Raw genomic sequence first — 27,993 nt, forward strand, 5'->3', positions numbered from 1 at the left:
GAGTGGTGAAAGACGTTCTGATTGGTGAAAGACGTTCTGACTGGTGAAAGACGTTCTGACTGTTGAAAGACGTTCTGAGTGGCGAAAGACGTGTAGATTCCTGTTTTTCTCCCCCCCCCCTTTTTTTTTTTTTGGAAGAAACGTAAGCTGTGTCATCTAAAGTTGAGCGAACTGCAGTGCCGTGATTGTATACACAAGATCGAAATGAAAGTAGATTTAAGAGACAGTACACACACACACAACAATTAACATGTTACTGTTCGCAAAATGAAAGTTACACAACATGTATCTCAAATTAGGCACTCATGAGGTATTCAAACAAGTATACGACCAGATATGAGGCGCGGTACCTGAGTGGTATGGCGATTGGCTTCCGAACCGTGGGGTTCAGGATTCGAACCCTGGTGAAGACTGGGATTTTTATTTTCGGGATCTTTAGGGCGCCTCCGACTTTAGTTGGGGAAAAGTAAAGCCGGTTTGTCGTTGTGCTGGTCACATGACACCCTCGTTAACCGCGGACCAGAGAAACAGACGACCTTTACATCAACTGCACCATATATCACACTGTCTGAAAGGGGAACTTGACCATATGACCAGATGTTTTAACAACCAGACTGGCTAGCAAAATAAGTGAATTTTCGACCTTGTCAGTTTAATTGTACATAGCTGCCTTGGTCGTGCGGTTTGCGCGCTGGACTGTCGTTTGGATTTATCGATGGTCCCGGGTTCAAACCCTGCCCGCTCCCATCCCCCGTCGTCCTGCGGGAGGTTTGGACTAGGAAGTAAACTCTTCAACTCTGAAGGAACATCCGAAACATGTAAAACATTTTACAAACAAACATTCAAATTACTTTCACCGGTCACAAATATGACAAACTTGACGCTCTCCTGCGTCAGCACCACAGCTTGAGAACCTCAAGTGTACAATTGTCATACGGGAAGTGTCTTTTATTCTCTTCACGATGGTTGAAAGACAGACTTGAAGTTCCTGGTCTCTGTTGACTTAGTACCAGGTAATTGGTGCCTGGGGTTTAATAACAAGTTGCTAATGTACGATTCAGAGAGATTACTTCAGAGAAAGAAATAAAAGAGGGGGGAATCGGGAAAGGGGAGGGGGGAATCATCGAAGACAAAGAAAACGTCTGGAAACAGATAGTGCAAGACAACAAAGTCCATACATTAATTGTTTTAATTACTAAATCAATGTACAGTGAGCTGTTACAAGACAGATTCTAAGATCAAGGCCTACTTGAAATGTTTAGATTGGGTACAAAAGAGCTACTTCCGGTGACAAGCGGGGAGGGAGTACTGCCCGCCCTCTAGGCCAGAAGAACGCATACAGAAAAATTGTTGAATGTATGACAAGGCTTTATCTTCTAGAATCTAGATATATGTCAAATTTGGTCGGTCTTTCCCGGTGGACGTTGAAAGATGATAAACTTTTCTTGGCTTTTTTTTTGTTGGTCACAAGTAACCCCGCCGTTTTTTTTGTTCATCTCTAGTTCCATTTGTATACCAACACACAACTTCTTTGTACAAAGCATATTTCAAGCCACTCTGTCTGGTCCTTATTTTGTACATGTGATTTCTCCTACACCCAATCTCGGATCAAGTGGAAATTTTGCAAAATTATTAATTATTTATTTTGTTTGGTGTCGGTATAAGTTGAATCAGTCCCCTTAAAAAAACTGTGTGTAGAGAATTAGGTCATCGCTTAAAAGTGTGAAACAAACAATAGGTACCGTAGCTAAGAAACCTATTTTCATAAGCACTTCGCTGGCACAGTGGTTAGTGTGTTTTGGCTTGAGCCATCCAGTTTGAATTCAAGCCGTACAACTTTCTTTTTTAAAAAATAAAATACCGCTACATTTAAAAAGCTATCGTGGACACCTTCAACAGATACCCCCTCCCCAACTGGTCCAGACAAGTGATAGGATCATAGCGCACTGACAAATCTAAAAGCATGACATTACGCTAAAACAAAAACAACTGGTGAAAATATTTATAATCTACATCTATTACAAATTTAATTACAGGACTGATGCAAACAAATTAAATTGATATAACTGCGCTTACTGTAGGCTTAGCTTCGTTTTTTTTTTTTAATGTTTTTCTTTCTAATGTCAACCAATTATCCCTCCAAGCAACCATTTTCTTTAGATTGGGGAAGGTCAATATAACTCTACGGTTGGGGTCTAGATAAGTGTAGGATGGAGGTCAGGATAAGCGTGCACACATTTTGGCTGCTCTACAGCTGTTCCCTTATAGATAAGGCCCACAACTGCACAAATAATTATTTCCGGTTGATCCTATAGGAATGTCGATGAACGACAATTCTAAATATACTCTAATTTTGATTTTAAAACAGGTAGACATAAAAGGAAATTTCAGAGCATCACTCAACGCGAGACAAGTTTTACTTTGTCATCCTGGAACAAGAACTAGAAGATTTAAATGGGACTGTTTTTCTCATAACAATCTTTCATTATTTCTACAGTGACGTGCTTGTAAAAATTGTTTCATGGGGATTTCAAAGTTGTTGCCCTTGTTATCTTCCCCTCACAAATTAGACATTTAAGTATACATGTAGGTCAGTGATAGTGCCCATATACACATACGAGTTTAAGGACTATGAACACGATGCAATTTCACTGAAGGTCAACATCAACAAGTAAACATTTGCATGTGAATGACTGAAAGCCTTGCACTTTCACCTCAATATCAACTAAATAGATTTCAATTTAACTAAAAGTCAACATCAACTAAAGGTCAATATTGTAACAGCATTGATGACAGACTTGCAGGTATACTTTCTGACCTTAGTGACCTGTGAGGAGATTATTCATGACATGCTGATGAGCTGAACTGATTTGTGAAACTGTCTGGTTGTCATGTGAATGAATCGCATGTTATAAACTAGAAGAACTATAAATAAGTACAAAGTTTCGCTATCAGACCTTGCGATCTATAGGGCAGATGGTGTAAAGGGCACCTGTTTCTATGACCCACGATTAACGAGGGTGTTATGTAGCTAGCACAACGACCAACCGCCTTTTACTTTTCCCAGCTAATGTCCGGTACCCATTAGAACTGGGTGGACTCAGAGGCGCCCAAAGATCCCGAAATAAAAAAAATCCCAATCTTCAACAGGATTTGAACCCGGGACCCCGGTGCGGAAGTTAATCACTTTACCAGCCAGCCACCGCGCCTCCTATGATGCAGTGACTATAATGCTGTGCAGACATAAAAAGATGGAAAGGATGCTATAAGAACAACATTTATTGCTGACTGGGGAAAATATTTGTAATAAAGTTAACAGAGTAGATTCTTGTTTTTATTTCAACAATATCGCCCATGATAAGTGTTATTTACTCAAGTGAAAGGCATACATGTAAGAGCCGTCTTTTACTGCTCTGCTAGATCTTATCTTATATAATACAGACGAATGGTCTAAAAAAATCCATGTAACTGTTGCAGATATCTTGCTTTACATCAGTGTAAATTAATGAATTTATTTCAAGTGCATACGATATCTTGTAAACTGACTATGACAAAATACGCTGCATAGTGTAACAGCTGATCAAATTATAGATATGAAAGTCAAAGCCCTGATTGACTGATTCATTACTTATTTGATGACTCACCCAGTTTTTCCTTACCATGTACATGGAACAACAAAGCACTGCTGACGTTCAGTTCCTCGGACTAGAAATGATCTTCTTCCCTGTTGTTACATTTGTCGCTCTAATTTTGCACGATTATGTAATGCCTCCATTGTGCTTTCATTTCCTCATCTTGATTTTTTTTTTAATCTTTACCCTTTTTTTTTTTTGGAACCAATGACATAGAAATATCTAGACTGATCAACAACAATTATTTCTATTCAATCATTTTATAATGCTATCACTGTGATGGTATCAAAGGTCGTAAAGAATTCTGTGAATGTGCTATTCAAGCAACAGAAAACTTGTGATCCTCAGTTTGAAAACAATGTCTAGGGACACATTTCCCATAGTCCTGAGATCCGGCCTCTGTACAGATAAAAAGAAGCTGTAAATTCTGAGCACTCTAGCAAATGTTCATGATTTTCTGTGGCCAGTATGATATAATATAGCCGACGTCTCAGCAGAAATAGATCTAAGTTTAGAGTAAATTTATCAAAGTATGTTCTTAAACCAAAACGTTCACTCTGGTGCGAACAAAACATTAAAAAGATGAAGGAACCCAAGCCATACAGATATAACCATTCAGTTACTGGCCTTCTTCAGCCATGAAATGACTCTGGTTCATCTCATTCCCGCCCACAACGCAGTTGACGGTGGCATTTGGTTTGATGGTTGAAGAAACATTTTTTGTTGGGTTCTCTTTGCTTCCAGAGCTGAGGTCATCACTTTGTCGCTCTCTATAGCTTTCTATGTCACTCTCTCCAGATAGTGCGGCCTAGGGCTATGTCTTCCCAGTAGTCAATATCAGTGGCCAATGTTGTAAGGTCTCGCTTGATTATATCTATGTAGCGGAGGTGTGGGTGACCATTTTATTGTGCCTGTCTCAAGTTGCCCAAAGAGAATTCCTCTATACCGCGGATATAACCAAGCCAATGCAAGCGGTATTGCCTGAGGCGGGTGTATATACCGAGGAGACCCGAGCAAGCAAGTACCTCAGATTAGCTTATTCTGTCTTGTCATGTAATTTTAAAGATACGGAAATAACGCAAAGTAGGAAACAACGCAAAGTAGGAAACAATGCAAAGTAGAACTCGCTTAATTTACGTTCTTGCTTAGCAATGTGGTCCATCTGTCGCTAGCGTGCAATGGGTGACTCAGGACACATGTTGTGCTATAGACTAGCATCTTTGTTTAGCGTTTTTCCCATGTACGTGAGCTTAGTGCGCCAAACGTTGAAGGAGCCTTCCCACAATGCACTTTTTGATCTCCTCCTCTAGGGACAGGTCGTGTTTGATTTGTGGATCCTAAGTAAACATACAGCAGAGAGTCATCACTAAATATGGGTGGTGGTGGTGTTGAATCCAGTGGTCCCATCACTGGGGTTTTCTATATATGCTGATTGTCAATCCATATTCCTTGCCGGTCTGTGGAACTCCTGTTCTCCTGTGCATGTGTGTGTGTGTGAACATTGTTGAATCACCAGCAAAGAGAAATGCAGGTGTTCCAAAGAATGTCTAACGTTTTTAGGCAAGGTAAGAAATAGTAAGAAATGATTCTCACTTGCCCACTTTGCCTAGGCATTCTATAGAACGACTAGTTCAGGCAAGTAGAAAATGTCGTATTTAGATACATATTTAAACATTAAATATAAATTAATGGGAAAAAAACAACACAAATGAACAACAGGACTTCTTAAGACTAAAAACCTTTGCAGGCCCGTGTCTTTATACCCTATGCTAATTGCAATATCAATTTTTAAACAATCAAATAATTCTTTAAATCAACTAATGGTATTTAAAAAAAGTAATACACATATATATGTAAATATAAAATTGTTTAGTAAAGTTTCTTCTAACTAAACTTTAATGAACAATGAAAAGATGCCGAAGTAGACAGCAAAATAGAATCCAAATAATTCATAAACTCTGAAATGCTGCTCTTGTTTTGAAATATTTTTGTTAATTTCTTCTTTTAAAAAATTAAATAAATATAACAATGTTGTTCTAATAAGTTGTCATAATAAAACTTATATATTGAAAGGGTAATAAAAAGAATTTGCCAATAAAGCTCGGAAAAGTCTACATATATTCTATTGGTAAGTATTTTGATTGCATTTCCCAACTTTTCCTTGGTCTTTTCTACTTATAAATTATAATGAGAAAAAATGCCTTCAGACCCACTGAGGCTTACCAGACAGGTTCAAACCCATTGCAGGACAATAGAAGAGATAAAACTTTACAAAGGAGGTCAGATAGTACAAGAAGACAAAGTGAACTTATACAGTAGTTAATGTAAAATGTTAAGCCAAGTCAATTAACAATTAACATTGTTCATCAGGCAAAGTGACTTTTTAAAATTGTTTATCATTGACATAATCCAAGACAAACCAAAACAAACAAAAAAACATGGTATGCCAAGTAGGATATTTTCTTCTAATAGTAGGCTACTTGGTGGGAAATTTTATTGGGTAATATTATTTTATATGTTCTTTTATTAATTTTTATCTGGATGGGACTTTAAGTCAAGAATTTTAATGAGAAGATATATTTTTATAATTATTTTAAACATCATTTCTTTTTTTGGAAATAGCAAACTGAGTTGATTATACAAGTTAAATTTCAAGACGTGTTTACAAAACAAGTATATTATACAAGGATATAAACACTTTGTTTCATTGGCGAAAGACGTCAAAAAATGATAGATGATAAATTAACTTGTTTCCAAGATCATCGCAACAAAATACTTCATCTGCTTTAAAATCAAATATCTAGTCAATTGGTTCATTCTTAATAGTCACAGTTGTATTTGCCTTTATTAGACCTATTTTCTTTCACCTTTCATAGAACACAATATGAAACATCATTTGTATCAACTTTTTACCTAGTACAATTAAATTGTACAAAGCATGCACATTTCAGTCGTAATTAAACAAACTCCACACTTTCATGAACAGAGCTAAATTATTTGAAATACTGGCAAATTTCAGGATCTTTGGGCACCTCTGAGTCCACCCAGCTCTAATGGGTACCTGACATTAGTTGGGGAAAAGTAAAGGTGGTTGGTCGTTGTGCTGGCAACATGACACCCTGGTTAACCAACCGTAGGCCGAAGTAACAGATGACGCTTACATCATCTGCCCTATAGATTACAAGGTCTGAAAGCGGAACTTTACTTTTACTAAGATACTGTTGAATCCTCAAAGAATATATTTCAGTGCATTTTGAAGTGGCTTAAAAGGAAAGCACAATTAGAATGCCCCTCACACAGCTTCTAAAAGTTTAGCTGGTAATATCCTTTTTTGCTTTTGTATATCAAATTTGTATCATGTTGATCGTTAATAAATTAATTTATTGATATCATAAACAATATGAAATCTCTCCTAGAAATGATTTTAAATAGTAAACTAAGTCAAAGTTTGAAAGTAAAATAGGGAAAGATGGTATGAGGAGCATGAGACTTAGAGTCAGTAGATCAGAGAATGGTGAAGTATGTGACTCGTAAAATATTGTAATGTTTGTGTTTCAAGATTTTAAGTTAGTTTAAACCTATATAGAAAATATATTAAGTCTGTTGAAAACTATGTTATAGATGCCTAAAAGAAACGCAACTTTTTAGTGGAATAAAGAATTATGTTTTTTTTTACACATAAAATTGTCATTTTGCTTTGTTAAAACAAAAAAGACAATTATTGTAAAGCTTCTCTAATAAATGTAATAGTAGCATATATATAGTAACAAGTCTGTTTTAAATTTACTTGCAACTTTTTCAGTTATTGGTCCAAAAAATACATTTTAAAAAACTGTAAGATCTGTTTATTTGACTTTTAATCCTAATAAAAGATGGATATAGTCCATTAGTTGCTGTTTAGACAAGTTCCCTACAGACAGATTTGCAGACATATTTACCTGATGAAGAGTTTAATCCATTACAACTTAGACTTGAGAGTTGGTTAGGAAATGCTTCCAAACACAGAGAATACTTGACTTCATCACATACTGGAGCAGTCGGATGGTACCTTGGCTTGACAGTTACCTTAGGCTTCACTCCTGTTAAAAGGATCAGCATTTATATAATATTTTAAAATGTTTTTCCTTAACACATAGTTTTAAAATAAATTTGAAATAAAGTTGTTTTAAAGGTATAAGAAGTTTCTATGGATGAAATATATATATGAAGATAAGTACAATTTTTGAAGACAATACTCACTCAGTGATTTGTGCTCCAGTAGTTTTGTTCTTAGCTGATGTCTGTCTGATAGAGCATGTCCCCTGAGACAAGTAAGATCATCAGATGGAAGTGCTTTGCGACAGTAAAGGCAAAGAACCATATTCTTTAAGCCATAGATCTGTCGACACCAGGACAATGTTGGGTCTCTTCTAATACTTTCTAGATGTGTGTGTTTCTTGGCAGCTAAAAAAAAACAAAATATCAGGATGAGCTTTAAGTGAAGTAACAAAATTATTGAATGGGCAGGCAACAGTTCAAAAAATGGATAATAATGAAAACAAGAACCTGTTGTTTTTTTTTGTACATTCTAGGTTTTTTTTTTATTTTAGGCATATCTTTCTTATTCGACTTTGGGATTTACAAATTATAATTTGTGTTAAATTATATTATCTATGCTTGAGGTAGTTAAAATTAGTCAAGTTTTTATCCTTAAACAGAGCTAACAGATGTTTAAATAATTTAATTCTTAGAGTTTTTTCAACAGTAAAAATGTTCTTCAAACCAATTATTTGACTACTTCATGGGCATCTCATATTCTAGTTTATTTGACTACTATGATGAAGATCTCAAATTAATACTACTAACTCAACAATTTAAAAAATTACCTTTTAATGTTGATATTTTTTTCTTTTTCTTGATATGCTTTTGTGTGAGAGCATGCTTCCGCAATGATTCATAGCCAGGTGTAATGTTTACCATGGTCTTACAATAGGAACAAACTATCCAGTCTTTTACTCCACTTATTTTTTTACACCAAGATCCAACTATCTCCCCCTTGAAGTTTCTGGATAGCCAATTCTCCAGTAGTCTATTTGCCGCCATTCTAAAAGATAAATTTAAAAATTTAGAATTCCTTTAAAGCCTACAGAGCAGGCTAAGTAAAATGTGCATGTTTTGCAACAATTTTATACACACAAATGTAGCCAGCAGCTCATATAACTAAATGCCTTTTAAAATTCTCATGAAATGTCAAGGTCCATGATTTAGAAAATCCTTGGTCAGAGATCAGGTCTCAAACAAAGAAATCTATGCTGAACTGGGAGTCAACCACTCAATGAGGTTGTTACCAAGCATCGCAAGAGGTTTGCGGAACATGTGCTCAGAAACAATGAATTACGCATAATAAGAGTTGGGATGACATGGAATCCAATACATGGAAAGCGCAAATAGGGACGTCCTTTCATAACTTGGTGCCACACTTTCATTAAGGACCTCGGGGCAGTGGACACAAGGATGGAAAAGGCTCCAGATATTGCCAGATCATTTGTGGAGACAGTTTGCCACCAAATGCGTTGAACAGCGAGAGCGGATCTAAGTCTAAAATCCAGATTTAATGTTAACCTTCATCTAGAATGAATCTATCTGCCAAGTGCATTTGAACTCAGTCATCAGTCTTATTAAATTGGAGTGTGAAAATGTGTAAATACAAAACAAAATTTTCACAGACAATGCAATGATTTAAGGTTGCATAATGTTATTTTTAAGAGCCTGGCTAACCCCAAGATTAGAATTTAGATGTAGATCTACTTAATATTCTGGAAAAAAGAGGTTGTCATTCAAGTCATTGTGCTGGTCACATTCATGAGCATGATAAGGTATGACATCCTAAGATCCTTTTTAACTGATGGCTATTGTCAGTATTGTCTATTGAAACAAATTAATTTTATATTAGATGTCTACCTGCCCATGACATTTACTAAATCATTCTAAATGATTTACAATGAGCCATGGCCATGGCATGAGTGAATTAATTAAATGAAGTAATTAATATTTGTATGGTTATGGTTGTCACGAGTCGAGTCTGTGACCTATTTCGACCAGTTTCTAGAAGCTCGAGTTCAAACCAGTGCAAGTGTCCAGCGTAAACAAGTTAATTTTAGATATCCAATCAAAGAAAGAGGTTAAGGAAAAAAATAGCACACGTCAGCTTCTAGAAGGTCAAAGTTACTAAAATAATTATCTGAGAAGGTTCCATGATTCTGGAACGTACGATCAAAGAAAGTATAAATAAGGGGAAAGTCAGTTAGACGGGGTCCTCGCTCGGTCCTCGCATAGTAGTAGTTCTTGTAGAGCGATGGTCCTCGCTCAGTCCTCGATTAGTAACAAGTTTTGTGATATTAGCGGGTCCATTAAGTAAAGTTTTAGTAGTTGAAGTTGAAGTTATACTAAGTGAAGTTTTATGTATCTTTAAGTTTTATTTATGAAGTGTCAAGTTGTTATTGAATTAAGAAGTTAATTTGATGTGAAAGTTGAAGAAGTTATTAAAGAAGTTTGAAGAAAATACAGAGAGATGTTTCTTTCTTCATTTCATATGAATTCATCAAATTATTAATACAATCGCTCGGCCAGTTCGTCACATTTATGGCACCTCCGATAAATAAGGCAAGGCATCGATGAATACAGGCGTCAACCAATAAAGGCGATATCGAAGAATACATACGTCACATATATTGGCACCTCCTGACGAAAAAAGGCATCTATGAATAAAGGCACCGACGAAGACAAGCATCACATACTGCATTTTCAAAGAATAAAGTCGGCACATTCTAGCAAATACTACGAATTTAAAAGGAAAAGCCTCTAACAAATAAATCATAGCCTCTCGTAACGACAAAGCCTCAACTAAGAATTACAAGAAAAGCCTCTTTCAGAAAACTTCAACAAGACGTACATTCATTGCTACGAAAAGTATTTTATGATTGAAATTTCCAGTCAACAGGTTACATAATAGTTGACATTGAGGACGTCCTGCAAGACAGATCATCTGTTTTAAGGTCAGTACCTTACATTTTATATTTACTAAGCTGTGAAAGCTACATTTATTAAGCTGTGAAAGCTATATTTACTAAGCTGTGAAAGCTACATTTACTAAGCTGTGAAAGCTACATTTACTAAGCTGTGAAAGCTACATTTACTAAGCTGTGAAAGCTGCCTTTATTAAGCTGTGAAAGCTACATTTATTAAGCTGTTAAAGCTATATCTACTAAGCTGTGAAAGCAACGTTACTAAAGCTAGTTGTACACTAGTTTGTTTACAAATACTGACCACTTGCATTCCTCAAGAGGAGACACCGATCGATATTTAACTAGGTCTGCCATAGTTAACCTCTCACCTGTGGACAGGTGTCGGTCATCGCTAGTGTAGGCAGTACTTATAAATAGAAAAGTTATTAAGTTATTACAATGGCTTTAGTCTCGTACCTGTGGAAAGCATACATCAAAGTAGCCGCTTATGGTAACATGCCACAAGAAAGAATGGAGGAATGGTGCACTCAAAAAGTAAATTACGAGATACAAAGACGTAAAGAAGACGAAGAGGCAGAAGAAAGAAGACGTAAAGAAGACAAAGAAGCAGAAGAAAGAAAAAGAATTAGAGAAGAAAAAAGAAGACAAGAAGACAAAGAGGCAGAAGAAATAAAAAGGATTAGAGAAGAAAAAAGAAGACAAGAAGACAAAGAGGCAGAAGAAAGAAAAAGGATTAGAGAAGAAAAAAGAAGACAAGAAAAAGAGGCAGAAGAAAGAAAAATGATTAGAGAAGACAAAAGAAGACAAGAAGACAAAGAGGACGAAGAGAAGAAACGCAAAGAAGAAAAAGAAGAAGAAGAAAGAAAACTTAAAGAAAGAAAAGAAGAAGAAGAAAGAAAACTTAAAGAAAGAAAAGAAGAAGAAGAAAGAAAACTTAAAGAAATACAAGAAGAAGAAGACAGAAAACTTAAAGCAAGAAAAGAAGAAGAAGAAAGGAAACTTAAAGAAATAAAAGAAACAGAAAGAAATGAAACAGAAGAAAAAGAAACAAACATTACTGAAGGACCTTACATTGTTTATGAGTACAACAAGAATACTACTGAACTTCAACTATTTAATAATGAAGAATTTAAAGCTGATCAGAAAAAAGATACAACTTTGACAAGAATGTACAAGAAGGCACAAACAATTGTAAAGCAGCCAGGACTTAATGTACCTTATTTCAAAGAAGGAATACTTGTGAAGAAAAGTGTTAATTATGATACCTATGAGTTTGTTGAACAAATCATTTTACCACTGAAATATACACAAGACATCATTGAAAAGAATCACAATTTTCTACATACCAAATTAGCAAGTGTGACGAGGACAAAGAAAAGAATTCTTGACAAATTTTATTGGCCGAGTATTACAGAAGATGTTAAGAAACATGTTAGTCAATGTCCAGATTGTCAATTGAACAATCCTAAGAGAAAACAAGTTCAAGAACAGAATATGAATGTTGAACAAAGTTATGAACCAGTTGAAAATATTATACCAGACAAAAATGACTCAAATGTTAAGGAATTAAACAATTCTACATTTAACTCTAAGACAGAAGGTCGTCTGACATTGATGGACAATTTATGCAACAATCGTGATATGACTCAGCAACAAAGTGCTTCCAAAGAAAGTCAATCAAATACAGATTTGAACATAATTGTTTCGAATACATCAATGTCAAAGTCAAAGCAAGATAAATCAGAAAATAAAACATTTCAACATGGTTTTGATATAAATATTACAGTCATAGAGCCATGTGAAAAAACTAAAGAAGCTGAAGTCAATATTCAAAGAGAAAGAATATTCAATGAATACAGAAAGTTTAGAAATTTTACTCAAGGAGACAAAGTGAAGTTATGGTTACCAGACATGAGCAACAAGCTGATTTATACATGGCAAGGTCCATTTACTATCATCAGAAAGATTTCAAACGTAACTTATGAAATCAACAATAACAAATATGTCAAAGTGTTTCATGTTCATATGTTTGAAAAATACAATGAGGATACAGATAATGAAAACTTATCAAAAGTACTAGAAGAAAATGTTACATGCTTAGGAACAATTCAAGAGGAAAATGAAGATAATATAAATGAACCATTACCAACGACATCAAAACAAACTGAATCTATCAAGTACATTGACATAGATCATTTAAGGCTGAAAAGTAAGAAAGACCTGTTGAATACAAGTGAAGAATATACTGAGATATTTCATGATGTTCCTGACATATCAACATTTATAGACAATGTGATTGACTTAAAAACTGACAAACTTGCCAACTCAAATGTTCATTCTCTAGCTTTGCACAATAGAGATTTACTGCAGAAAGACTTAACTGATTTATTAGTGCAATGCATACATGAACATTCGAACTCAATGTTTTCTACTTTGATCGTTTTACAATGTAAACTGCCACTAAAAGAAAGATTTAGTGTCGATTTTGGACAGTTCTTGTTTGAATATATGAAAAGCAAAGAATCTTATAAGGACAATAGTTGTATGTTGCTTAAAGCTAGAATGAAACATATTCATGAACTGAGAGACATTGTGTACCATTTGAAACAAAGTACATTTGTAGCTAAACTAAGAAAGTTTGTATTGAAACCAAAAGTGACATTTTTCAACAGCAGAGTTGAACAAAACTCTCTGAAAACACATGACAATATTGTTAAACGTATTTTGAACTATAAAGAACCAAGAAAGAAGAAATGTACGGATAGACTAGAATTGTTTCAAGTGCCCGAAAAGAAGAAATGTACAGACAGACTAGAATTGTTTCAAGTACCTGGAAAGAAGGAAGTTGCAAATCTAACAAGACTGTACAGCTGGGTCAAGATTTATTTTAATACTTATGTCATGCAATTGTTTATTACGTAGTATATTTGCATTAATACTGTTGTTATAATAGTTTTCCAAAAGAGTAATTTGACATTGTACATGTTTAGATTTCATATATTGAAAAGTAAGTTAATTTTCAGATATTCTATATTAGCAAGTAATATGATGAGATGACATGTATTTTTTAGTATTGTGAAGTTGTATAATTTTGATATTTTCTTAAGTTACAAAAGTTAGAAAGTTCATGCTCAAATATCATGTAGAGACAAGTGATGTATGGAACTAAGATGTATTTTCTATAATATTAATTATATATGCTGAATATGTACAATATTTTGAATTTTGAATAATGTAAATGTAATGCAACAATTATTTGAATTATCAGTTCTGTACTTTATAGGAACAATTTTTTAGATTTTTGTGTGCATATATTATAATAGAAATAATGTTATTTTACGCATTTTATATTGCATACAAAATGCTAAAAAGGCAAGGGGGTAATGTCATGAGTCGAGTCTGTGACCTATTTCGACCAGTTTCTAGAAGCTCGAGTTCAAACCAGTGCAAGTGTCCAGCGTAAACAAGTTAATTTTAGATATCCAATCAAAGAAAGAGGTTAAGGAAAAAAATAGCACACGTCAGCTTCTAGAAGGTCAAAGTTACTAAAATAATTATCTGAGAAGGTTCCATGATTCTGGAACGTACGATCAAAGAAAGTATAAATAAGGGGAAAGTCAGTTAGACGGGGTCCTCGCTCGGTCCTCGCATAGTAGTAGTTCTTGTAGAGCGATGGTCCTCGCTCAGTCCTCGATTAGTAACAAGTTTTGTGATATTAGCGGGTCCATTAAGTAAAGTTTTAGTAGTTGAAGTTGAAGTTATACTAAGTGAAGTTTTATGTATCTTTAAGTTTTATTTATGAAGTGTCAAGTTGTTATTGAATTAAGAAGTTAATTTGATGTGAAAGTTGAAGAAGTTATTAAAGAAGTTTGAAGAAAATACAGAGAGATGTTTCTTTCTTCATTTCATTGAATTGTCAAGTTTGATAATATAATCCCCGGCAAGTGTGATCGTCACAATGGTATAGTATATATTTAAAATTATATTTATAAACATATTTTTTTTTGTATTATGATAAAGACAAGATTAAGATAAAGTTAAAAGTAATTATTACTAATTCATTCAACATTCCTATTCTGTATTCACAATTCACTGACACAGTGACAGTACTGTCAGTACGAGTGTCTGTCAGAGTCACATGAGCCTGGAGGCTACATCTAGCCAATCTAGATTCTAGATTTAGACTAGGTCTAGATGTAGTATAGATCTATTAGTATTACCCTACTTAAAATTAAAAGAAGACGACACGAACGAAGTGTTACTCTGAGTCACTGTTTAGTCTGTTATTGTTAGTCACTAAGTTAGTTACTGCAATGCCAATGTTATTGTAACTGTTAGTGAAACTTAGTGTCAAAGAGTAAGAGTAGTAAGACCGAAGAACTATAATAATAAAATAATAGTTATTAATACTATTTGAGTATTTCGTAGACTTAGACTTTTAATTTTATGTAGATCTAGATCTATATAATTATTAGATTACCATTTACTTATATTATAGATTCTAGATCTAGACTTTTAGACTCTACTTTATCTAGGTCTAGTCTAGATCTAAATCTAGATCTAGAACAGAATAGAATAGATCTAGGCAGTCTATAGCCGAGTTTGTTTTGATGTTATGCGCGGAAATGCGCCTACACAAAAACAACAAGTGTTGCCAACTTAGAATAGAACTAGATTAGATCTAGATCTAGATCCTGTATCTTTAGAAAGATTCTAGATCTAGAACAACAACAAAAAAATATTGCCTAATCTATCAGTGCTAGTTCTACGTTAGCCTAAATATAGCCAACAAAAGCTAGAATTTAGATACATAGTTAAGGCATTAGTTTTAGGGCTCCCGCTTCAGGGCCGAGCTTAATTTGGAGACCCAGCCCAAGGCGAAGTGAATTGGGTTGCACAGCCCAATATGTAATAGAAAAATAGAAAATTAAGACCGAAAAATATGCAATGAATTAAAAACCTTCCTGTATCTATATCTAAATGGAACTATATTACTAATGGAAAAGCAGCATCGATTTTTTTTATTTTTTTTTATATAAAGCCAAAGAGAGTGCCGTCGCGCATCTTTTTTCGCACATCGTGTGTGGTAAAGAAATCCATGATGATTTTAAAGAAATTTACCCCACAAGCTACTTGGATCGACCTGCATTGAGTGTCAAACTTTCATACACTCAATTGATTAGATGTGTAAAAACTTCATCTATTTTCTGACTATCTGATATTATAGATAACATTTCTTGAATGTGAGATCGTCACAAAAGATGTTAATTTCGATCAAACAGACGTTTTCAGGGCTTCTGCATTTGGGTAGTTTACACTAAACCTGGAATCTTTTCAACAGACCTGACGCTAATATTCCGTAAGCTTTTTAAACATGTTCGAAAAGATGTCATAAAACTTTTTTTTTTCAGCTCGACCCAAGCGCCGAAAGTATGAATGTGCTTCATGGACGATTCATCGTCACCAGACTAGAAGTAAGCCCTAAAGTTTCGACATTTCATCAAAAGGAAGACAAGTCGTTTGGTATACGCGCTGGACTGTCGTTCGGACCTCTCGATGGGCCCGGTTTCATACCCTGCCTGCTGCCATCTCCCGTCGTCATGCGGGAGGTTTGGACTAGAAAGTAAATTATTTGCAACTCTGAAGGAACACCCGAAACATGTAAAATATTTACAAACTAATATTCGTGAACAAACCTTGGATTATAGTAGAGACTTCGAGCTAGGCTAGTAGACATAGAGCCACAGAGTTCTGCTATGTTTGAGATTTGATCCATGTTTGCAATTTTTTCTGTAAATAAAAAATTTCTTTTGAGTCCTGTGCGAGGCCCCCAACCAATTGGTGGCCATAGGCGTCTGCTTAGTTTGCCTATGCCTAAGGCCGGCAAGAAAACCCTATACACAGAAAAGATCTTACAATGTAAAACATATTTTCCTGATTCCTTACAGAATATTCTACACCCATATTACGGAGCGTATGTGTGTGTGACTATGCAAGGCGGATGTGATTGGTGTCCAGGTTGTAGAGTTTCTGATGAAACCACGTGTTCCACGTGGTGGTCTGGCGTAATGGACCCCATTCACCAATCTTAAACAAACAACATTTAGCCACGTGATAATATTGATAAAACAACGAAAAAAAAACTGTCACGTGATAGCCATTGTGTATTACGTAATTTGTATAGAAGAGATAGAGAATGACATGTCTAAATGTTGTTTGTTTACGATTGGTGAATGAGGTCCATTCAAGTGAATAAAGAGGACTAGTGTGCATACGTAGTAAGTTAGATTTTTTAAAACTATCATTTCACTATTTTCTTCATTTCAAATTGAAAATATGTATATTTATAAATAAACGTTATATTGAAGCTTGTTGGAAAAGAAGTACATTCAAATTTATTTCAAGTTAAACATTAAGGATTAAATATGCCTACATCAGTTTAGCTGTTTGAAGCTAGAAACCAACGACAGAGCATTAGCATAACAATCCAAATACCGCCGTTTCGGTTATCTTTCTTTATTCTCGATTTACAAACAAAACAACACAATGCTACTGTTACGATAGAATAGGTTCACTTCGGTGATGAAAATATCCAGGTATTTTCAGAAGTTCAATCCAATAACCTAAAATCCAAAGTCTGACGGAGAATATTATTTACATGAAGAAACAGCGGAGTTTCAAATCCCCCCCACCCCCAAACTGTGCCACTGCGCAAAATCTCTCTCTATATATATTTAATTCTCTTCATGGCTCAACAATTTGGACAAGAAGAAGTAGAGAAAAAAAAATTTGAAAGACCACTCTTATTTCTGTTGACCTCAATTCTTCATTAGTTTGAGGCGCGAGAAAGCTTCTTTCACCAGATTACAAAATTACGGAAATTGCATAATGCCGTGTTTTTTTTTTATCGCTCGTAGTATTGGCATTTTCCATATTGAATGACACCCCAAAATGAAAATTTTTTGTCTCTATATTTCCGGAGATTTGCACGAGTTTCCAAAAGATTTTAATAATTTCCGGAGATTTTCAGGACTTTTTAGTATAATTTGCAATTTCAGGAGATTTCCAAGAGCTCCTGGTAATCAGGAGGCCTCGGGCAATCTGTTATAAGTTATAAAATGATTTAATAATTTACACCTAGGATTGGCGCCGGGCCTATGAACGTGCGGGGCCCACTGCGGTCGCATACGTTGCAATGGCCTAAGGCCGGCCCTGCAAAATAGCGGCGTATGGTACGCCGTGGGTCGACTAGTTTTACATAAAATCACCAATGAGTAACGTTATCGAAGTCACATTTTGTTTTCTTACAGGCATTAAAGCATGAAGAAACTGTCTTCATACCGTTGATTCCTTTGGTTCCAACAGACTAACCACTTAATATTTCAAAACACTGTAATTTCCTGTTAAAGTCTGTTGTGACTATTAATAAAACACAAGGACAGAGTTCGTAAAAGGCTAGTGTAGATTTTAGGACAGTGTTGTGAAAGGATTTTGGTGTGTGTGTGTAGGCTATATGTCGTGGAGCATGAGTGTCACCCTTAAGTTACGCCTCTGTTCTGTACCTGTCCAGCGGTTGAATGGGTCAGCCTAGTGGGGTAACGAGAGGTCAGGAATGCAGAAGGACAGTTGAGCGGCTAAACCTGTTGGTGCAGGTTGTAAGGTAGAAACTAGATAGTAAATAAAGTGCTGCAGTTCTTTTATATTTGCAAATACCATTCATTTATCTATCAAGAGATCTCTGGAATTACCGAACAGATTCGCACGAAAATTGTACACATGTACCTTTTGTAAAATGTTTGTTCGTATAAATGTTTTACATGTTTCGGATGTTCCTTCAGAGTTGAAGATAATTACTTCCTAGTCCAAACCTCCCGCAGGACGACGGGGGATGGGAGCGGGCAGGGTTTGAACCCTGGACCATCGATAAATCTGAACGACAGTCCAGCGCGCAAACCGCACGACCAGGCAGCCATCCTTAGCTGCTCAATAAGAAAGGTTAGGAAGCCAAGCGTTTAACCACTCATCCACCATATTTTAATTTATACAGTTAGGAAGTTTAAATAAAGCGTTGTAACACTACATCCAAAATATTATTTAAAAGAATATTTTTTCACTCGTTAAAAATTAAGTGGATTAAAGTTTATCTAAATATTAGCACTGACTTGTTTAATTTAAATACCATGGTAACAGTAAACATTTTTTTTTTCTGTTCTGGAAAAAGTTCGGAAAAGGGAAAATACTCAGGATGCAATTTAAAGCAGAAGTGGAAAACATAATGGGGAAAACCCTAAGTCAGAAATTAGCTCCGCCTAGAAATCACCGAATTCACCTTAAAGCCAGAAGTAAAATACAAGTATCGATAAAGAGAAAGATTATTATTATTATTATTATTTGCATTTATTCAAAATCAGCAACACTCTTTTATTATCGCCTACTTTTAAAATACATTGCTTGTCACCACTTCCCCATCTGCGCGTAGTGTGGGTCCCAAAAAAACAGAACGGGAAGGAATCTCCAATTAGTAATTGTGGAATGTTAATTTCAGAAGTAAGTGGTGGAAAAAGAAAAGATTAGTACATGTAAAAATAGATTTCTAGTCCAGGTAGAAAAGTAATTGAGAAACAATAATAAAAATGTACAAATGCTCCTTCTTCCCTTGTGCTATTAGAGCATGGAATGTGTTGTCTTTGCCAGCCAGGAAAACCAGTGACTTGGCAGAATTTAAGTTATTGGTTAACATGCATGACTAGACGCATGACGCGTAAGACGTAATCATCTTCTTTTTTGAAGTAACGTCTGTACTTTATACGATAAGATAAGAAAAAATAATTAATATATAACTAAAATGCAATATTGACTAAATAAACCAAGCTAAACGATTAAGTGAGTCTTCATGTTTTATTGCAAGCTTAATGTGCACAACTTGAAGAGCAAGTTAATTAGGTCAGACAGGGATGTTCATTTTCGTACTATGTATATAAAAGCAACTTAGTACGTGTAGGTCTGAGTAAGACTTTTCACCATAGTTGAAAATCCCTTTATTTAATTTAATTTAACCGAATTTTGCATTCTTAAAAAAAAAAAAAAAACACAAAAGAAATATCTTTAATGTTATTAAACTGTCACGGGTAAAATAGCAATCTTGATTTACTTCATTAAAAAGTTCCCCTTTCAGACCTTGTGTTCTATAGGGCAGATGATGTAAAAGTCATCTGTTTCTGTGGCCTACGCTTAACGAGGGTGTCATGTGGCCAGCGCAACGACCAACCGCCTTTACTTTTCCCCAACTAATGTCAGGTACCGATTAGAGCTGGGTGGACTCAGAGGCGCCCAAAGATTCCGAAGTTGAAAATCCCAGTCTTCACCAGGATTCGAACCCGGGACCCCCGGTTCGGAAGCCTTCATTATATTTGTTGATCCCAGAAACATTTGACTAGAATCTACGACACTTAACGCAGTCAATCTAGTTGTTGCATTAAAACAGAAAAAAAAAAAAAAAAAAAAAACAGCCAAGTTTGCTCTTGTTCGCTTTTGCTGGCCTAGACTTTCAAGAGCCTACTTTAAAGACAGTTTCAAACCTTATTGGTTTAGGATTTTAGATGAACGCACAAGAACAATCTTTACACTAGCTCTATATCTATAGTTGTTACATTTTTATATTTTTTAATGGCATTCCATTTTATTTGTACTTAATGTGTCACATCCGTGTATGAAATAATGCTGATTTTTGTATTTTTTACTATATTATTTTGGGCTGAAAAGATCAGAGTATGAAATGACCAGGGAATGAAACGACCGGGGAAGAAGTGATCAAACATGAAATGACGGGCGATGAACCGACCGGGGAAGAAGTGATCAAAGATGAAATGGCGGGCGATGAAGTAAAGAAGTGAGCGGGCATTAAAGGACCTGGAACCCCACCAAGAAGGTTTTTCCACGAAGGTACGAGTTGAATAGAGGTAATGTAAAAAAGATCTAGAGTCTATTTCTTTTACCTTTTTGTTTCGAGAGAGAGAGAGAGAGAGAGAGAGAGAGAGAGAGAGAGAGGAATGATTATGATTTCCCACAAATGCGTGTGTAGATAAAACTACTATATTTTGTAACACTGTCTTTCTCTACAGTCCAAAGGTGTCAACTAAACGATTCCAGTTAATAAAACCTAATTGACACATGTACCTGTATTTCCTTTTTTTTTAGAAGACACAATGCCAAATAAAATTAGTGTGGGGAAAGGGAAGGGGGCCTTCGGAATGTTTTTGCCTCTCGTCCTGAAACTGATGGTCTAGACCAGCGGTTCTCAACCTTTTAAGCTCGGCGACCCCTTTTTTACAACCCCTCACTTTGCCTCGACCCCCCCCCAACCCTCACACACACACACACACAGCAATAGAAAAATAGACAAAACAATCCATATTTTCGATGGTCTTAGGCGACCCCTGGCAAATCGTCAATCGACCCCCAAAGGGTTCGCGAGTCACAGGTTGAGAACCCCTGGTCTAGACTACTAGAGACATGTTTGCGGTATCTAATATCGTAGTCTACATTGCTTGCCTGATGATTGAGAGACCACCAAAAACTAACCAAATTTCCTATACACAGGATTCAAAAGCTGAGAGTGTGGTGAGGGGATCGATCAATTGGAGGAAGCTAAAAAAAAAGTTAAGGGTTGTCATTCTGATAAAAAAAAATGGGCCGAAAAGTGTGATGCAGGTGTATGTGGGTGGGTTAAAATGATTACATTTTCAAAAATTTTAATGGTCAAACCAGTTTTCACTGTGCGGAGAATTATCTAGTATTTTTTGCATAAATTGTACAATTTCTAGGAAAATCATTCAACCCGTCCAGTGTCTCGAGGTTCCTGTTTCCGTGCAGGGTTTTTTTTTTCTTCCAGTTTCCATGTTGAACCCATGAAGGGTTTGCAGGCTAAGAGGAATTGTTAAAAAGTTGAATGAAATATTCAGTCTAGAAAATATAAAGTTCTAGATTGAATGGAGTAATAACATTTGAATTGTTTACTATTTGGCCCGATTCGGTGGCGTAAAAGGGTTGGGGGGGGGGGGGGACCGATTGCATGTACTGCCCTCACAGCTCTAGCTCTCTGCTTTGTTTTGTTTTTACATGTTTCGGATGTTCCTTCAGAGTTGAAGACAGTTTACTTCCTAGTCCAAACCTCCCGCAGGACGACGGGGGATGGGAGCGGGCAGGGTTTGAACCCTCGACCGTCGATAAACCCGAACGACAGTCCAGCGCGCAAACCGCACGACCAGGCAGCCATCCAAGTGGAGGGCGGTCCTATTTTTATGGAGAAATCATAGTTTGTGAACAGAATTAGTTGAACATCTATATAATATAAACTACTTATTGATATATATATATATATATATGCTGTACGCACGTTTATGCTTAGGGTTATGGTTTACTGGGAGATAGGGTTAGGGTTTGGAAAAAAATCGACCCCCCAAATTCGAAAGCTCTGGATCCGCTAATGGGAGGACGATGTACGTGTGTAGTTGACAGAGACTAGCGTTGAAGCCTGCTGGACATGTAAGTTCTGATAAGATAGCCTGTATGCTGACAGTGTATTAAGTTCACTGGTATCTGCCATATCACTGTCTTATACGCCACGAGAGTTCATAGGGAAAAAACAGCAATTTTTACACTATATTTATTTATGTATTTATGTAAACACGAACGCATGTACGCACATACAACAAATCTTTGAATGGGGTTTTGTAACAAGAAAAACATGAAAAAATACAATACCCCCTTTTAAACAACATATAGGTCGAATATTTCGCTCTTAATAATTAATGAATATTAGATTTTTAAAAAAACGAAACTTTTTTATTCCGCTCCAACCCACCCCCACAAAGAAAAAATCCTTGTTAAAGGGTAACTCCGATGGTTTTGACAATTTTTGATATAATATGTGTTTTGATTTATAGATAATGAATATATTATTCTTTTTTTTTTTATTTGCAAGAATAACTTAGTAATTGATGTTTTTGTGACATAATTTTTCTGCGCATCCAAAACAGTCAGATTTTCACTGAATTTCTGTGTGACGTCACGACGGTGCACTCAAATCCTATTGATACTCATTGATAGGGAGGCGAAAAAGAAATTATCTTTGATAAAAAAAAAATTTGTTATTACATCATTAAAATACTTTAAAAGAAATTTCTAATGGTGTATTAATTATGACTGTATGTTTGACCGTAAGAAAATTATGATTTTTTTGTGCTGTTTCGACCTAACATTGGTTGACATGGAAAAAGTGATGAGAGAGCTTGACGCTGGCTCAGCCGGCGAGACACACCCCCAAGGTCAAAAGTTAAAAAGTTGGAATTGAGTTTCGTAGACGATAGATCTACTTATTAAATAAGAAATTTAATAGTAGATCTAGTATTCGTAGTAAATTTCTAGCTCACAAATCTGATTTCATTTATATTTATGAACTTCAGTTGTTTAAAATGTCTCAGTAGTATCATTAATTGAATTCTTTGGCCTGGAAATCCAATGTATTGTTGGTACTGCACCTGGTATTAACTTCAATTTTTTTTTTTTAAATCCCATTTCCACAGCAGTGAAGTTGCTGAAACAGCTTCTCTCAAAATGGTTTGAGCATAAACAGGAATTAGCTAATGCCTTTGTAAAATATTTGCTCTTCAGGCGAATAAATTTTCCCCATTTTCCCTTTAAAACTTCATCTCTTGGAAACAAATGAAAAGAGACACTAATTTCTGTATCAGCATACTTGCTGATTTTATCTTTGTGATTGGAACTACTGCAACAAGCTGAAGAACAATATTTAATTTTCTTCAAGTAGAAATAGAGGTTTATAAACAATGACCGATTATAAATCAACGTGGAGACTAGATCTAGCTGTGAAGCGTAACAATAAATGCGATCCAATAGGTACAGATCTAGACTAGAGAGTTTATCGGTTATATAGGTCTAGATCTATATTTAGCCAGCACCTTCGTGACGTCACGTTTTTAAAAACTAAAAACATCTCGCAGAATCCCGTTTTTTTGGGGGCGTGGAGAATTTTCTGTCTAATTTATTAAATATAAAATTTTCCGAGCATTTAAATAAAAAATGATATAATGTTTACTATTTCAACTTTTTACGCAGAATTTAAATATGTCAATAACTAAAATTTGAAAAACTATCGGAGTTTCCCTTTAAGCGAAAGTATAAATCTGCTAAACTTTGTAATGGTTGTCTAATGCCAGACATGTAGATCTAGAGTTAGAGAAGACAATGCTCAACATGTTCCTGAACATTAATTTATTAAACTCTTTAAATTGGTTCCCGGTCATTTCATTCCCTGGTCACTTCATTCCCTGGTCACTTCATCCCCTGGTCACTTCATTCCCTGGTCACTTCATCCACTGGTCATTTCATCCCCGTTCTTTTCACCATCTGATCATTTAATCTAACAAAGAGTACCGGTAATTGTAAAAATCATGAAATAAGCACTATTTAATATATCCATTTTTATTTACATGACAAAAAGTGTAACACATTAGATGATAATAAAATTAAATGCCATTATAAACTATAAAAATTTAACATGTATAAATATAGAGGTTATGTAAAAAAAAAGGTGTTTTTGTGTTCATCAACATAAGATAGATAGGTAAGATTAGATAGATAGGCTATTGATTGTATGTACAGAAGACGATCCATCTATTCAAATTACTTAACAAGGTTTTGTAATTCTCTTTGCCTATAACACAATTTAAAACATTAAAGTTTTAAACAAATAATAAACAAAACATATATAGGCGACATGATATCCTGAGGATGGGTGAAGTCAGCCTTTATTAGAAAAAAAAAATAAAACCTTATTTCAAGGCTAAAAATGACGCGCCCATTTTCAAGAAAGAGCGATTGAAAAATAAAATAAAGTGAAAGATGGTCGTCAGGAGTTATCAGCGGCATGATCATAAGTATTATCTAATCGTTCTCATCTCTTAAAAGATTTCCACTACTTCTACCACACCTTGGCCTTTGATCATTACGTCATGCGCGGGATAATATTATAACATCCCCCACATCCAACAGAAGCGCTAAAGATTAGTACACACCCAGATATACATTCTATTATAAGATTCTCATCAACGCATTTATAACATGTCAAAAAATATCAAAAAGCATTCTACATAATCATATTTATATATTAGATGAAATGAAGGCTTAAAGTCAAAGCCTTAACAGCACAACTAAACAATGAATAAGAAAAAAATATTTAATTGGGGATGAAATGACCGGGGTTGAAGTGACCGGGGATGAAATGACGGGATCAAATGACCGGTCACCCTTTAAATTACACGAGGAAATACAAAGAATACGTAGATTCTGTTTAACATAGGTTTTCAGGTTCTAGACTCTACAGCCAAATTAAAATTTATTTCTTTTTATACTTTGAAAACTTACAACAGTCAAACTTGAGTTTTCCCAGCCTGGCCAACGCGATAGTCATTCTTTGCCCAAACATATACATCAACTGTCAAATTTCTAGAAAAATCCGTTTTCGAGAGTGACTTTAATAGAGGTAAGATTGTTAATATAGGGCGTCATCGGGTTTTAACGCAAGGCAGTAGAAGAAGTCAAAGTAGGCCTATATAATTTACTTGATACAAAACTCTTGAAGAAAGCTTGAAAACTTCTTTACAAACAAAATAAACTTAACTTTAATTGGCTAATAAATACAGCTTTCAAGTTTAACGTTAAAACATGTAGAAACATATATGAAACAGCAAGATGTCGTAAGATTTAAAATATATTCATTAAAGTAAAGTAAATTTCCACTTTCATACCTTGTGATCTATAGGGCAGATGAAGTAAAGGTCATCTGTTTCAGTGGCCCACGGTCAACTGTGTGATTTGGCCAGCGCGACGACCAATTGCCTCTACTTTACCCCAACTAATGTCAGGTACCGACTAGAGAAAAGATGGGTGGACTCAGAAACACCTTAAAGATCCCCAAATTAAAAATCCCAGTCTTCACCAGCATTCGAACTCTGGACCCCTGGTTCGGAAGCCAAGCGCTTTCCTACTCAGCCAAAATCTATTTAAGTTCATAAAAATATGTGACTATCGCCCTGACAGACGTACGTATTGTCTAATTAAACGTACGTGTTTAGTTCCAAAAGGACACGATAGAGAATGTTGATATATCAATCTCTGCCGTGAATAACTCATAGAAGACAAGATAATCGATAATTTAAAAGAAAATGTAACATGAACAATGTTTTAAGTTTTAAACAGATTCCTCCTTTATGAAGCTGAAGACTACAAATCTCTGGAGAAACACCACCACAACCACCAGCATGAAAAATAATCAGCAATACCTGCCCGAGGAAGATTCTTATGATCCGCTGGCCAGACAAGATCTCGAATGAGGAATTGTGGTAAAGAATAAAGCAGCAGCCCATTGAAGTAGATATCCTTCAGAGACGCTGGAGATGGAAAGGTCACACCCTTCACAAGCCTGCATCCAACATAACAAGGCAAGCCCTAGCCTGGAACTCCCAAGGAGAGAGGAAGAGGGGACGGCCCAGGAATATATGGGGCAGCGATTTAGAAGCAGGTGCCAAGCAGATGGGCAAGACGTGGGAACAGTTGGAGAGACTCGCCCAGAACCGAGGAAGCTGGATGGTGGCCTACGCCCCAGAAGGGACCACAGACAGAGATGATGAGATAAGATAAAACTGAGATGATTTCTCATAGTATTGATTTCTTGTAATGCTTCATTATTGCCAATAGTTTAACAATCAAGTTCTTCTGTAACAGTCCAGCTAATGATTTGTACATAAGACTGCGCACAGCAAAATGTTCATGCACGCTTATTTAATTATTCAGCTCTCTACTGAATACAAAGAAACATTGAGGTTGAGTGCGGGAATACCCACTGAAGCATGTTCAAAATTATCCAGGAAAACCAAAGACTGAGAATTGTTTAAGCATCTCAATAACGTGCACGTATAATTTATCATGCGGATACTCGTACGGTGTAACTTTTGTTTTTGTTTACTTTTCACCAGTTTTAATTGTTTAGGAACCAGATAATTAGGAGTTATTTACAAGCGCCGGCTCTTTAACATTATTGGCATGTAGACTTATCAAGTAGTATACGCGTCAAGGTTACCATAGACGTGTGTAAACAAGATTTTTCTTTACACTTTGGCTTCTAGTAGCTTCGAGTTTCTACAGAGAAAAGTAAATAATGAAGGGGCTTTAGTCGATTTATTTATTTTTAACTTTACGTTTCGCTTCGAAAAACTTTCTCTGTTTGAAAAGCTAAAAATAGAAGAGACAAGTTAACATTGGGGTTTATTCAGCCCACAATTTTCAAGCTTTATATTCAAGCATTATTTTGTGAATCTATTATCGAGTTTGGATTATAAATAGAATTATTATTTAATAAATAGGGTGTGTTTAATCTTTTCATGGCGTATTGACAGTGGCGTAGCTACCAATGTGCGGGTGGTGCGGGCCGCACAGGGCACCAAGTGGAGAGGGGCACCAAAATTCCCCCAGTGTGTATTAATGTCCTATTTCCCTGAGCGTTTCAGTAAAAACGACTAATTGTATGGACACGAACAAACTTAAACAACTGTATTTTAAACATGAACTAACGATTTATAAACTAGTCATGTCGCTATTTTGTTTCATCTCCTTGACTATTTCTTCCATACAATGTAAGCTATAGAACAGTTTGAATCTAATTTACTAGATTTATTTCGGACACACGGTACATGGTGTTACTACACTGATCGATGCTTTGTAATATAAAGAAGAAGAAGATAGGCCAACCTTTTTTTACTTCATTGTTTAGTCCATTGGTTTAATCTAGATATTGAGTTTACAAATATATTTCTAAACTCTAGCTCTAAACAATTTTCTTAGTTTATTCATTTCTTTATGATTCTTGATAGTTTAATTTTGGAAATAATTCTATTGTAATGTCAATATTTTTAAATAAGCTAACCTTTGTTTTCTACGAGGTTTTTTTTTAACTAACTAATTAATTGTAATACTCAAGACTGACTAGTCTGGCTGGCGCCTCAAAACCCTTTTACGCTCAGACGGAGAAATCGGCATCTCAGGTTCTGTACGGTCTGGGTAGACTATAAGGGCCCCATAACCAGATCTATCGGGGTCCCTTATTACCGACCCATCGGTATAACAGAAAATAGCATCTGATTGGTAGGACTTTGGTGTAGCTGATGCCAAGTTTTGGATTATGGCAAGTGTTAATCGCCTCTTTGGTGGCTCCCTCTTGCCCTATAAGGGACATGCTTATTTGTGGGGCCGACTTCTCCTCCAAGGAGGGCAAGTACTAA

The 27,993-nt window shown here is 35.6% G+C and overlaps 1 protein-coding gene across 9 annotated transcripts in view; it reads right to left on the reverse strand.

The window, feature by feature from the left end:
• Positions 1 to 27,993, reverse strand: part of LOC106077577 (uncharacterized) — a 47,636-nt gene that overhangs the window by 8,817 nt on the left and 10,826 nt on the right. For 6 of the 9 annotated variants that reach the window (XM_056026164.1, XM_056026172.1, XM_056026166.1 and 3 more), the window contains exons 2-5: positions 16,333 to 16,426; positions 8,498 to 8,715; positions 7,872 to 8,075; positions 7,571 to 7,711 (exon numbers count right to left, since the gene is read on the reverse strand). In XM_056026164.1, coding sequence (XP_055882139.1) covers positions 7,571 to 7,711; positions 7,872 to 8,075; positions 8,498 to 8,715; positions 16,333 to 16,412 — 643 coding nt within the window. In that variant the 5' untranslated portion in view covers positions 16,413 to 16,426. Of the gene's footprint in view, positions 1 to 7,570; positions 7,712 to 7,871; positions 8,076 to 8,497; positions 8,716 to 15,116; positions 15,268 to 16,332; positions 16,427 to 27,993 lie in introns of those variants that run through there. The other 3 variants (XM_056026170.1, XM_056026168.1, XM_056026169.1) reach the window with 2 other exon arrangements.

The sequence above is a fragment of the Biomphalaria glabrata genome, chromosome 4 (assembly GCF_947242115.1).
Source record: "Biomphalaria glabrata chromosome 4, xgBioGlab47.1, whole genome shotgun sequence".
In the NCBI taxonomy this organism is placed as follows: domain Eukaryota; kingdom Metazoa; phylum Mollusca; class Gastropoda; family Planorbidae; genus Biomphalaria; species Biomphalaria glabrata.